Raw genomic sequence first — 13,972 nt, forward strand, 5'->3', positions numbered from 1 at the left:
GTTGAAATGGCAGAGTCACAAGATGGAACTAGCTTGGATCCCCAAGCCATTACTTAGAAGGGAGCTACCCTGAAGGACCACAGAAACCACAGCACTGTGTGGGAGAGAAATAAAATTTGATTTGTTAAAGCCACTGAGATTTGGGGGTTTCTCTTTACCATAACACAGTCTAACCTTGGCAGATACATAAAACCTGCACAAAAATTAGAGAACAATTTAAATCAGGCTACCACTGGGGTGGTCAAAGTGAGAGTAAATGGTTGGCAAAAAGTTTAGAGAAGAAGTAAAGGAAGAGTAGGATCTTGGAAGAGTAGGCACAGAAGCGAGTGTATTTCAAGGAAAGGAAACAGTAACAGCCAAACAAGAATTCTAAAAATGGGATTGACTGGATCAGGGAGTAGATTGCTGAAATAGTGGTATTTTTGTCAGCAGGTGTTCTGCGAGCCAGTTCACTTTCTTGCTACTTATTAACCTAACCTAGGTGTCCTTGTGAAAGGCCTGTGATCAATACTCAGGGCATGAGTCTTTCCTTGCATAAATGCTAGAAAGAAACACAAAAGGTCTATCCAGTATTCTACCTTTTATTCTGAAAGTACCAGCCAGGGATTCATATAAGGTTTCTATTCCACTTACAATATATCCAGTCAAACTCCAGTCCCCATAAGGATAGAACCAAAATCTGAACCATCTCTCATCGTCTCTTGTTTCTGGTTCTAAGACTATTGTGATCTTCAGGGCCCAGAAACCATAGTGCACTACAGTTCTACTCATTAATCTGTGTCATCTATTTGTCGGTCTATCCTCTCCTTCACCCACCTACCATGGCTTCCCAGAGGTCAGGCCATCAATTAAGCATGGTTCTCATCAATGAGAGGCTCATAGTCTAATTGAAGTTAGGACATTACCCTGTGAGGAATGGAAGGTATAGTAAGCAGAAGAGTGATACATCAGACTTAATTTTAATAAAGATCACGTATGAAGGAGTAAGATTAACAGCAGAAAATTAAGAAACGTTTGTAGTTGTCCAACCAAAATACATTTGTTTTTGTTTTTTAATCTATAGCAAAACTATGTAAGAATTCCAGAGAGACTTAGGAGGAGAACTAAGAATAGGTAAGTGAATGAAGATGAGGGAAGGGGGTAAGTCAAGACTGACACTCAGGTTTGGCTGAGTGTATGGATGGTGGACCTTTTAGGAAAGAAATAGGAGGGGATACGTGAAATTTGGAGTCACTACAGGAAACCTGGGAAAGGATATGTGAGGAGAAGATGGAAATTTTCAATTTAAAGTTCAGGAGAAAAGTTTATATGGAAATGGAGCTTTATCTACCTGGGGTGTAGGCTATAGCTAATGCCAGAGAAATAAATAAGATATCCAAAGGATGGCATCAGGAATATGGTGGAATGTGAAGGAAAGTGTCAAGGATGTGTCAAAGAGAATGGTGAATAGTGTCAAGTGATAGAGAAAGGTCGAGTAAGGAAAGGCCTGAAATGTGATGACCAAATGTGAATTTGGTAATTACAAGGTAGAGTGGAAGATTCTTCAGCCTTCATTTAGCCTCTGGGTTACTGTGTCATTTTGAACAACTAGTGCCTCTTCTCCAACTGACCACTCTCTTATCTATAAACATGTCCAATGCTGAGTGAAAATGCTCCACTACTTTGGAATTGCCTTCCACTTCTATCCAGCATTGACAACAACTGAACCATTCCTACGAGCCAGCACATTCTGGACAACTGAACCCAACTCACTGAGCCAATCAGAATCTCTTTTTGTCTCTTAAGAATATAGTTAGACTATATAGTTAGTGCTAAGCACTGGAGTTATAAAGCTCTATAAACTTGGGGTCAGTCATGTCAAATCACCTCTGATTTAATTTTATGGGGGAGATGGATTACATAAGCACTTGAGTTTGCCTTAAATCAATACTGTTCACTTACTTTAAATTTTGCTGTTGGGTGATTTCCCCCACAGTCAAGTTCTCCTAAAACAATATCAGACTCTCCTCCATACAAAAGCCCCATTCAAGTAAACTACGTATGCAGCCCCTGAAACATCTTGTCCTTCCTCCTGCATCCCACATTTCCCCAAATACCATACCAGTCATGGAAAACTGCATCGCTGAACTGCTGCATCCGGGTCTTGGATGCCGAAACAAAGGACTGTCGAAAACTGAACCAATGTTGAGATTCTCTGAGGACTGAGACGCGGCCCATGCAGTCTGATTTGCCCATGACCTCAAACCACTCCCTGCCTTACCACACTCACGTCAGCCCCACCAAGCTCACACTCACACTGCCCACGGTCACTACCTACAGCAGTGCGGGAAGAGGTGAGTTTGTTCTAACTGCCAACTTTGAGAAGGTATCTGGACATGTGGGCAAGAAGGCTGCCGAGAGAGATTCCTCTTTACGCCGAGGATACGGCCCCTTTATTTGTAAGGGCTCCCCAGCAAATGCTAATCTGAAGGCCAAAAAGGAAAGATTCCTGGGCGGGTCCTTACCACACCGCTTACCACAAGTTAACTGATGAGAAGCATCTAGTGCCATCAGTCTCTTCACATCTTGAACAGGAGAGGACAGAAAGAGAGAGGGGGTGAGAGTAAGGACGCAGATGCACAAACAAGAGAATGGGGGTTAACGTGACGACAAAAGGCAGAGGGAGAATCAAGACAGCAAGGGAATTCTGTTTAAAACTCCAAGAAACGAATTTAGCCAGAGGTTTTAAAAACCTTTTTCCTGCTTTAAAAGGAATTACATAACAAAGTTTAGAGAATGATGCTACCTTTTAATGAATGATATCTGCAAAAGCAAGCATTATCTATAACCTGCAGGGTACCAACAGCCTCATTCTCATTTTACTTTATTCTCCTATTTTTATGACTCAGTTTCCTCATCTTAAAATAAAAGGCCCTAAAACTGAAGCTGTCTAAATCTTCCTGCTTGGAGACAGGCATTGATCCCCAGGGGTGCCTGAATTTCTCACACTTCAAAACATTTAAATCTAAACACAGTTGGTAGTTACTAATTTAGCTAAATTCAACAGTGTCGTTGCTTAAAAACAAAAGAAAACAACAACAAAAGAACTATTAGAAAAACTCTCCCTTTCCCAGAGAAAACCCAGCACCTGAGTTTACTATGGTTAGTTACTACTGTGCATTTAACACATCACCACAGCTCATTCACAGCCTGAAAGCACAGCCCAGGGGTTAAGAACAAACTCAGGAGCTGGACCACCTGGAGTTGAATCTTCACTCTATTGATCAGGCAATTTAGAAAAGTTACTTATTTCTCTGTGCTTCAGTTTGTTATCTGTAAGATAATAAAAGCAACAACACCAACTTCACAGAGCTTTTACAGGACGAAATGAGTTAAGAGTGGTGAAGTACTTAGAACGCTACCTGGCACTTTATATGTATTTATTAAAAAAAAAACTTTTAAAGACTGGGTGCTATTATTATCTCTACTTTAGAAGGAAGGAAACTAAGACTTACACAGGTGAAGTAAATGGGTCCAAAGTCACCCTGCAAGTACGTTGTGGAGCCATATTCAAACCAGACAAGATTCCAGAGCTGGTTGGCTTTACTGCCATCTCATGCTGTCTCCCTGCACACAGCTACCCATTAAAGGACAGAGTACATTGAAACAATGACCTAGGAACAGACGCTGAGAATATACCACTCTTGTACTTGGGTAGGCAGAATTCCCAACCGTTTCCTGTTGACTTTTTTTTTTTTTTACATAGAAGTTAGTGTCACTTTTACATATCACTTCAAAGTCTGTTGCTCACAAATTTTCCTATCCACATCTGCTCCACATTACAAAAACAACAACAAAAATAATACAGATTAAGCCCATCCTTCTCACAAAGAACTGACTCTCATCATAAGACCTTGGATTCAAATACTGAGTTCTTATTGTGCCCAGGCTCTGTGCTAAAGCATCAACATTATCTCACTTGATCCTCACAAGAATCCTCTAATTTCCATTTTACACCTGAATAAGTGAAAGCTCAGAATGTTTAAAAGTAACTTCCCAAGCTCATGTAGCCAACAAATAGCAGAGTGAGATTTTCAAGCATCTCTGCTTGATTCTCCTGCACTATTCCCTTTGGAATGGCAGAACCATGCCCACTATGGGAAACCTTTGTATTCCTCACAGACTGAAAGTCATAAAACAGGACTGTGAAGTTCGTAAAACGACATTAGCCTACCAGGCGCACATAACATGTTAGGAGTCCTCAAAGACATTAAAGGATGGGGCACAAAAACGTGAAACAACAACACTTTAAGTGATCGATTGTATTCGGTATACGAAGAGTAACAATGATACTATATAATATTTCTTTTACAATTTTGTAGGCTGTTTCTGGCCTTCAGCAATATTAATGGGTGATAACAGTGTCTCCTTGAGCAAGTTGCATAAGCACTCTTACCCCCGTCAGAAAAATGGAAAGGGCTGTTCTGAGGACTGGATGAGTTCATGCAGGAAGGACCCAGCAGAGGTCCAGGCAGGGCAGGCACAGTACAGATGCTCAACTAACGCTGGGATCTTTTTCCTTGCAGCTGCCCATCCCTAGTATAGAGAAAGGCCCAGAGGGGGGGTGGGGGCTTGAAAAACGGCTATGGAAGGAGCAAAGTGAGGGGAGTGTACTCTGATCTGAGTCCTCTAATAGGATTCACACCTTTTCTACAATTGCCTATTTTCTGAAGTCAACTCTCAAACGAGCTATTATTCTCTGGTTCACTCTTCTTCATATTCTCCAAAATAATTCAATGTCCACCTTTTCCTTTGGGAAAATCAAAGGTTGACATGGCTACCTTTTGAACTCGAGCTGTTAAAGATCCCTTTCTTCTGTTCAAAAAGTTTTACTGATTTTGAAAGGTCTTATTGATAAAACACAGAGAAACTCGGGGGAAAAGGACAAAGAGAAAGAAGAAGAAAGAGAAAGAATAAAGAGGCCAGAAAAGAAAGAGAAGGAAGAGAGCCCAAGAGGAGCAGAGAGAGGCAAAAGGCTATTGAATGCATAATTGCCGACAGCCTTAGAAACCGGCTCATGTAACAATCATGGAGCATTATTTTTAAAAACCAAGGGGAAATATTTACACGATACCCAAAGAATATATGCTCTTTGTTGAATGCTGGAAAGTGACAATGTATTCAATTCATTAATTCATGAATTAGTCTGTGTGATGTTTACTTCTGGCATCATTAGGATTTGTGAGCCGAATATTTAAGAGACTAAAGGAGAAATTTACGAACTAAAGATAGAAAGGAAGAATAATTTTTCTGTTTTGTTTTTGTTACTCCATTTGTCTGTATTTGCACAGTGTTAGTGAGATGTAGGGGTTTGAGTGAGGGAAATGGGTGGTGTGAAACCTTCTGAGCCCCTCTTGAAGACCTCTGCCTGCCAGGTATGTAGAAAAGTCACATGAATTTCAAACAATTTTCTAACTATGCTTCTAAATGATTGTTGCGAAAGGAGATATGTTCCAATAAATACATGGTAAAAGTAAATTAGGCCTTAATTATATTTAGCAAGTTTTATGTCCTATTAAAGGCAGAGTCACAACAATAAACACGACTTACCAGCAGAATTAGCTCTCCCACAATTGTCTACTCTTCCCAGACATTCTTTGTGTGCTCTCGCGCCACACTTGAAACATAAATAGCCTTGATAAAATGTTCCTCTGAAAGGTAAAATTAGAGAGTGATACGTTAAAAAGGTACTGAATTCTGCCTTTATGAAATCATTAGTGTGAGAAAGGAGAACAAGGGCACACGGTGCTATGCCAAGTCCTCTCAGCAGAGGGAGAGGACCTCCCTAAGGGTACTGGGGGAACTGTCCCCTCCAGGTACAAGGTCAAGGAAAGCTCTGTGGGATCACACTGTTAAGGCACTATCCCCACTTCAGAACATTTTGGCTGGGATATTAGAAAGGTCTGAAACGCTTAGCAATTAGACCGGCTCCCTCACAATGAAAGACAAGCTTACCTCAGGAGCATCTGGCAGACTTTGCAGGATGTAACCCGGGTGAAGGTGTGCATCTTGAACTCGTGGAAATTGGAGTCCGCGTAGTCTGGCCTTATGTTAGATCTACAAAAAGGGGGAAAGGAACTTCCTAAGGAAAGCTTCACAACAAACGAGCAGTCTAGTCATCTAAAACCTAAATTCATCACCATACCATTGGGTAAAAACCTGATTCAAGCAAAAAAGGAGATTAAGTAGGCAATGTTTTCTAAAAGCCTGAAGTGTGCTTTGCATTAAAATATGCACTAAAATCTGGTTGTGGCAGAGCCAGCAACACGTAAGGATTTAAGCAATCTGATCCTCCTCAGGATTGAGCGTTCCCAGGGAGCTTTACAGGATGGCCACGTAGGTCAACCTGCCAGGAAAAACACAAAACCCGCTGGACAGTCACGCTGCATGATCACTTCTTTCCCGTAGACATCACTGACATATAAACTAACTGGAGAGGGCGGCAGGGAGGGGAAGAGGGTGTAGCATTTCCACAGAGTCCATCCCTAAATAGATATTTATATGAATGCTGTAATGGGTTACCAAAGTGAACAACATAATTTTATGAAAAGTTTTCAAACAAAGCCTCAATCTGATCATTAAAAAAATTCCTCCCTAACAAACAATTCACTTTCCCTGCAATCCAAATAAAAACTAGATTTTATTATTTATGTTTTATATTGTATTTAAGTTATACACAAATACTAAAAAAAAAAAATTAAGCATACTGCAAACTGACATTCTAGGTGCATTTCTTTGGTGTGGATACTGTGACAAACACCTGTTATTCATTATCTCGTTTAACCCTCACACCAATCCTAAGTTCAAGGCACTAAGAGGGTCACTACTTCACAAACTAGGAAACGGCAGGGTCCAGAACTCCAACCCAGGTCTGTGCTTTTCGCCACTGGAGCCACAGTGCAAGGCAATTCACCTCACTGTCATTAGATTTTTGTGTCTAGTAGGGATTTTTGTGTGCAGAAGGTATAGTCAGCCATTTCTAGAGGATTCGTTATATTATTCATAATTTACCCATGTCACAGAAGAAAGCATAAAAATTAGAAAATGATAAGTTAAAAACAGTTACAAATCAGGGGTACACCTAGAAAGCTAAGATGATGCTCTCTGAGACATTACAAGTCATTTGAGAGATGATAGGAAAAGTTTGAGCTACTGATAAGCTAGGATGTCCCCTTTTCTAGGATGCGGTGATAGTCAACCACACAGAGCTTTGGCCTAATGAAGCATAACACGGGCGGCAACCAGGCATCAATCTCTGAGGGACCAGGAGAAGCCTTATGAAAAAACATTTGCAAAGGCAATTGGAGTAGCAGGCAGTGATGCAGAAGTGTCAGAGAGGTCAGCCTTCCAATCCATCTGCTGAATATGAGCGTGCTAAAAATGAAATCAAATATGAGTGCCATCTGGGATTTCTCTGCCCTGCGCTTCTGGTGACCTCACTTTTTAGGAAAACATTCCCATGCATGCTGAAAAGCACAGCCATTTCTGTAGAGGTCTGTCTGTGTTGCTGATTAAAAATTATAGAGTTCTTCTTGAAGGGAGGAGTACAGAAAAGACAAGAATTTGGAAACAAAACTGTCTTCACATTGTTCAGAAAAACATATGATTCCTGAGTCCATAAAGCCGGGCCTGAAAAGATTACTGAACCCCATTTCCTTAGCCAGGAAGGGCCATTCATTTTTCTGTAAGCACCAAGGTGATACAGTCATAGATGAATTGTCAAATAATAGTTTCGGTCCTGGGAACCTGAAGAATTCATCAGCCTGGAGTTTTAGAATTTACGAGTAAGAAGGTCTCCTTCAGGCAGAAACTCATGTAAATGGCTCGCAAACATGTAAGTATTTAATTGATTTTAGAAGCCTGCCTGGGACATAGTTGGAACATCTTTCTCTTAAGGTCAACTCAAATTGTACATATATATACACACACATATATATGTATGAGGTCTGACAATTAAGTTTGCGAACTTGTTACAACAATATTGCTAACCTTTTTTGATATCAGAGGGATTACTCATTATTAATTTGTACCAACTGGACAGTTAACCAAGTTTACTATTTGGAAGTGCTGAAAAGGCTGTGTGGAAGTTAGATGACCTGAACTTTTCGCCAGTAATTCATGGCTCTTGCATCACAACAATGTACTAGCTCACCGGGCACTGTCTGTGAGGGAGTTTTTAGCCAGTCAACAAATAACTGTATTGGAACTCCCTCTCTACTCACCTGCTCTGGCCCCCAATGACTTCTTTCTTTACCCAAAGAGAAAGGAAATATTGAAAGGAAGACATTTTGATGACATTCAGGACATCAAGAGTAATACGAGGACAGCTCTGATGGCCATTCCAGAAAAAGTTCCAAAATTGCTTTGAAGGGTGAACTAGGCACTGGAGTCAGTGCATAGCTTCCCAAGGGGAGTACTTCAAAGGTGACCATAGTGATATTCAGCAATGAGGTATGCAGCACTTTTTCTAGGATGAGTTCGTGAATGTAACTGTCAGACCTTGTATACTGCATGTACTTTTTCACATATACATATACAAATATATGTACAACTTGAGTTGTATATATCAGAGTTGCCTTTGGACCATTTGTAGCTAACACTTTTACCGACTAACTAGGAATAAGCTGACTTTTCAGAAGACAAAAAGCTGAGCAGAGAGTCACATTAAGAGGCTAAAAACGCACGTATTACAATAAAAAAAAAAAAATTCTGAAAATACTGTTAGCAGTAGTTGCCGTAAGGGAAATGAGACTTGAAATAGTAGGGTAGAATGGTAGGAAGGAATGGTTGTAATTTTTAAAACTATAACTGTACATTATTTTTAAATTTTTAAATCAAATACTAAAGAATGAAAGTTTACTCTATGATCCTGGAACTGCTACTGGGGCACTGCAGAATATAAAAGCATAGCTGAGGGCAGGACTCAGAAATTCCACCTGGGCTCAAATACTAACTTGCAAATCACTAGCCGTGTGACCTCAGGCAAGGGAGTAAGTATAAACCAGGAATACTAATACAATCAAACTTATAAAGTGAAGTACAGTGCTTAGGCCTTTGTCTGGGCCAGAGCTGGTGGTCGTAAGTACTGGCTATCATTTATGAATTGCTGATTCCAAATCCACATATTAATGATGTGATCAGGATAGAGCTTTATGAGTGGAGAGTCTCTTGGGACTGAATCCCTAGAGGATTCCCTTTCTCCTAAGAATTTCATACAAAAAAACTGTTATAAGCTAGGTGTCCTTGGGACTGAATCCATATATAACTATTGAAGCACAATAAGAAATGGGGTTATTCAGGAGAGGACACATGAAAAAGTCCAGGGAATTAGATGAAGTCATGCCAACAGCCAACTGAAGAGAGATGCCAACACACATACATAGTCTTCAGCCTGTGGGGGATGCAGAAACCAGAGACAGTAAGTTGGCTGGATGGGAAGAGTTAGAAAGGTACATGGGAGCAAAAGAACAGAGAGAAATATCAAAATTACAGACTGGGTAACACATAGACAAAAATGATCAAAAGTGGCATTTAGTCCACACTTCTAATACACCAGGTGCCTTATTCGGCTCTTCATATACTTTTCACATTTACCTCTCAAAACAAACCTAGAAGGCAGAGTCATTCATTCACTTCATGTTTATTAAGTACCTACCATGTAAACAGGACCTAAGGTACAAACAGAAAGAAGGATCCTTTGGCTGAAGCCCAGTGAATAAACAGAGGAGATATAAGAGATGAGGTAAGAGAGGCTGGCAGGGGCCAAGGAAACAAGTGAAATCTTATACAGGGATTGGCGTCATATTCAGTTGACAAAAAAAAAAAAAAAATCTGTGGCAATTATGTAGAGAATTCCTTGTAGTGAAGCAAGAGTGGGTATAGCAAGGCCAATTATGGGGCTGGGTTTTCTATACATGAGAACTGAGGATGGAATGTAGGTTAGCTCACTGGTTCGGCCATGCAGTTATGCAGAAAGGATTCCACTTTAGTAACCTGCTTTGATATACAGCAGTGTACTTATGAGAACTTGGATGAAGTTTTGTAGATTTCTCAATGAACTTTTCCATTTATTTTGCTTCATATAGGGCAGGGGTGTCCAAACTTTTTTCAACGTTTTTCACCGAGGGCCCTATGCGGTAAAATACACAAACAGCCGGGCCACTCACTCGAGGTGAAGTACGTATTGCCTCACCTGGTTTATTTAAGTAAACTAAATATATTTTTGGAATTTGCTGCGGGCCAATTAAAAATGGATTGCGGGTCGCAGTTGGCCCGCGGGCCGCAGTTTGGACACCCCTTATATAGGGCCTACTCTCAATGCAATTAATCAATCGACTATTTACAAGGCAAGGTATGGTGATGTTCGTCAGGCTCCTTGTAACTTCCCATGTTCTTCTCAGATTATCTCCACTCTCATCTGGCTCTATGGCTGGCACTAGTTCAGGAGCACATGCCCCCCTCCCCCACACCCCACTCCAGTCTGGGCATCTTCTCCATTCTCCGTATCTGTACTGCCAGCGGCTCCTCAGGCATCTCAAATGTATACAAAACCCAAGTCCACACCTTTCTTAACATATCTGACTCTAATCAAATTCTGATTTCAATCCATTGCCATTCACTCCATCTTCCAACCTAGAAACTTTAGAATTGCAATGAATTTTTTCCTCTCCCTCATACTGTCCACATATTCATTTTTTTCTCAGCTCCAATTTCTCCTTTTCTGAAATCATGACCAATTTCTGTTGATTCACCCTTGAAAATACCACCTCAAAAATTCAGGTTCCGTTCTCTCGTCTCACTACTAATTCAAACCCTCAATATCTCGCAACTAAATTGTTACAATGACCTTCTTAATCATTCCATCTCCCTATTTAAGGCCATCTTCCATACCATTCCAAGAATTATCTTCAAAAAACAAAAACAATTATGTTACTCCCTCCCCTCTGCTGGTTCCTACCGGCTGTAGGATAAAATTAAAACTTCTAGTAATGGCATACAATGGTTTCAGACTCTAGCATTAGATACCTCTCACATACCTCTTCTTTCCCAAGTACTCCTAAGACATACACTATAGATATACAGACCTTCTCACATTTCCCAAACATATTCTTCTCTTCCATAATTCTGTGCTTTTGTAGTCCATTCACTCTGCCTAAAATGTCTCCCTTAACCTGCACCTGCTAATTTACCTGGTTACTCATTTAAGACCAGATAACACCAGACCGGTCACACAGGCAGTCTACCTTCATGATCAGTCACCATCATTAAAAACTCCCAGAAGGAAAGTGGGTGCTCTTCGTAAACCACATAGTTTACAAAAACAGTCTATGCAGGCTGACACAATGAAATTCAGTTCCTTTGGCACACCAAATAACTTTATCACTTAGCATCACAGGGAACGTTTCAAAACCCAACTTCCCAAGAACCAGTTAAGGGCCAACCCTGCAAGCAGACTCTTTTAAAGAGTCAATTTTCCTTGAATCAAAAAACAATAAAAAAATTAAAAGAGAAAGGAGCAAATTCAAGCCTTCCCAGTTAACTCTTTCTTACACAAAAATGTCTAAGAAAAATCCTAGCATGAAATGTTCAGGTTCTGTATGAGTAAAACTGAAAAATTAACTGAGGAAAAAAAAAAACAAATAAAAGCTACATAACCAAATTCTTGAGTAAGAAGCTTACATATTTTATTACAAATATACAATTTCTCAAGTTAATTTATAAATTTAAAACAATCCCTTCCCCCAAACTAACACACACACACACACACACTTTTTTTTTTATCTTGACAAATGATTATAAAATTCAACTGGAAGAATAAAAATGTGTAAGAATAGTTGGGAAAAAATTAAAACTAAGACAAATTATTGTAGGGAGTATTTGGGAAGCCATCATAAATTAAGAGATACTAAAATGTTTTTTAAAGTTACCATTGTTAAATGTGTATGGGCCTGACAACAAAACAGATAAAAAAATCAATAATACAAAAGATAAAAGTCTTGAAGGGAACCAAGCATTTGCAAAAAATTGGTATGTGAGTTCTGTGGCAGTTTGTTCATTTATTAATTTGTCCATTCAAAAAATTAAAATCTTATTAAATAATATGTGCTAGGCAGTGGGATACAATAATGAGCAAAAACAAGTAATGTCTCTGCCTATTCTGTGTTAGTAGGGAAAATAAATAAATAAATCCACAAACAACTGTGAAACTACAGGTGTGACAAGTGCCACAAAGAAAGATAGTGTTAGGAAAACAGTTTGGAATGTGACCCTGTCAATGTATTATCACAAAAAGCTTTCCTACAGAAACTATACTTGAGCTGAAATCTAAAGATGACCAAAGAAAAAGAATGTTCCAGACAGAGGAGAAAATAACAGACATTTTAGAAAATACATTTCCAGCTTTTTGAAAATGTTAAGGAAGCTACATTTCTATTACCCATTTTATGACAATATAAAGTTGATCTAATTAAAGATTTATATTATTTATTTGATAAATATGTAATACATGCTTATGCTGTGTCATGAGTACAGCCACCAATAAGGAATCAAATGGATAAAATGGCTGTCCTCATGGAGCTTATACTCTATATTTAAATGTAAAATTTAGACAGAAACCCGAAATTTGGTTTAAGCAAAAAACATAAAATTACTTGAAGAGAATATTGGTAACTATTTACATAATCTTTAAAAGTAAAAAAATAAAGATGGCTGCATTTATTTAATTTTTTAAAACCCCAAATTTTCCTTGAATCAAAAAACAATAAAAAATTAAAAGAGAAAGGAGGAAATTATCTAATATGTACAATAAAAGATTAATGTCCTTGCAATGTATAAGCGCTCCTAAAAAAACTTATATGAAAAAAATGAACAGAGCAATTTTTAAAAAAGAAATAAAAACAATAAAACATGAAATATGTTTAAGTTACTAGAACCAAAGGAAATGCAAATCTAAATAAGATATTGCATGTCAAACTGGCAAAAAAAAAAAAAAGATAAAAGAAAACTGATAATACATAGTGTGGACGAAGCTATACCAATATCCTAAACTTAAAGATGCACTAATCCTTTGACTAAAATTCTGCTTATTAGAAGTAATCATGAAGGGTTCATTATAACATTTTTAATAATTAAAAATTGGAATTTAGTTAAAAGATAAGGAAATAGATTATAGTACATCTATACATGGAATACTATACAACAATTTGAAATGATAAAGTGAACATATATATTAACCAAGGAAGATATTTATATTATATAGGAGAGCAACTTGATACTAAACTGTATCCATAGCTGTGATTAATATAACACAAAACTGCTTGTTAACATACATATGCGAAGCAGTGAACAATAGGTAGAGGCATTATAAATGATTTTTTTAAATTTTAGAGTTATCTGTTTTTTCTAATGTTTCTACAGTGGCCATACATTATTCAATTTATTTCTTACACCCACTCTGTTCAAAGACAAAAAAAAAAAAAAAAAAAAAAAAAAAACAACGGGAAAAACCATAATGATACATACAAGCTTTAAAGAGGTTAAGCAACTTGACTAAACTACACAAGTAGCAAGTCACTGAACAGGATCTGAGGCAAAGATGTGTCCCTAGGCCAGTGCTCCTAATCACTATGCTAAAAATATCACACGGCAATTAAAAAGCAAAGATAAACTGAATTAAACGTTTGCAACATATGTGAAAATATCGTTGATGTAAAAAGGAGCCATTACAAATCAATGATAGTACAATGATAAACGTGACCCGTAGAAAACTTAGCAAAGGATATGAACAAGAACCTCATAAAGAAAAACACCTGGCTGACAAGTCTGTAATAAACTATTTAGCCTCAGTAGTAAATGTAGAGATATGAATGTTCCAGAACATGGGAAGGTTACAGCAGACATATTGTTTGGAAACAATCATTCCTAGACACTGATT

The 13,972-nt window shown here is 38.4% G+C and overlaps 1 protein-coding gene across 3 annotated transcripts in view; it reads right to left on the reverse strand.

Moving 5' to 3' along the window:
• Nucleotides 1–13,972, reverse strand: part of VAV3 (vav guanine nucleotide exchange factor 3) — a 335,219-nt gene that overhangs the window by 114,691 nt on the left and 206,556 nt on the right. For all 3 annotated transcript variants that reach the window (XM_033093029.1, XM_033093027.1, XM_033093028.1), the window contains exons 16-17: nt 5,995–6,096; nt 5,590–5,690 (exon numbers count right to left, since the gene is read on the reverse strand). In XM_033093029.1, coding sequence (XP_032948920.1) covers nt 5,590–5,690; nt 5,995–6,096 — 203 coding nt within the window. The remainder of the gene's footprint in view (nt 1–5,589; nt 5,691–5,994; nt 6,097–13,972) is intronic.

This window comes from Rhinolophus ferrumequinum, chromosome 22 (assembly GCF_004115265.2).
Source record: "Rhinolophus ferrumequinum isolate MPI-CBG mRhiFer1 chromosome 22, mRhiFer1_v1.p, whole genome shotgun sequence".
NCBI lineage: Eukaryota > Metazoa > Chordata > Mammalia > Chiroptera > Rhinolophidae > Rhinolophus > Rhinolophus ferrumequinum.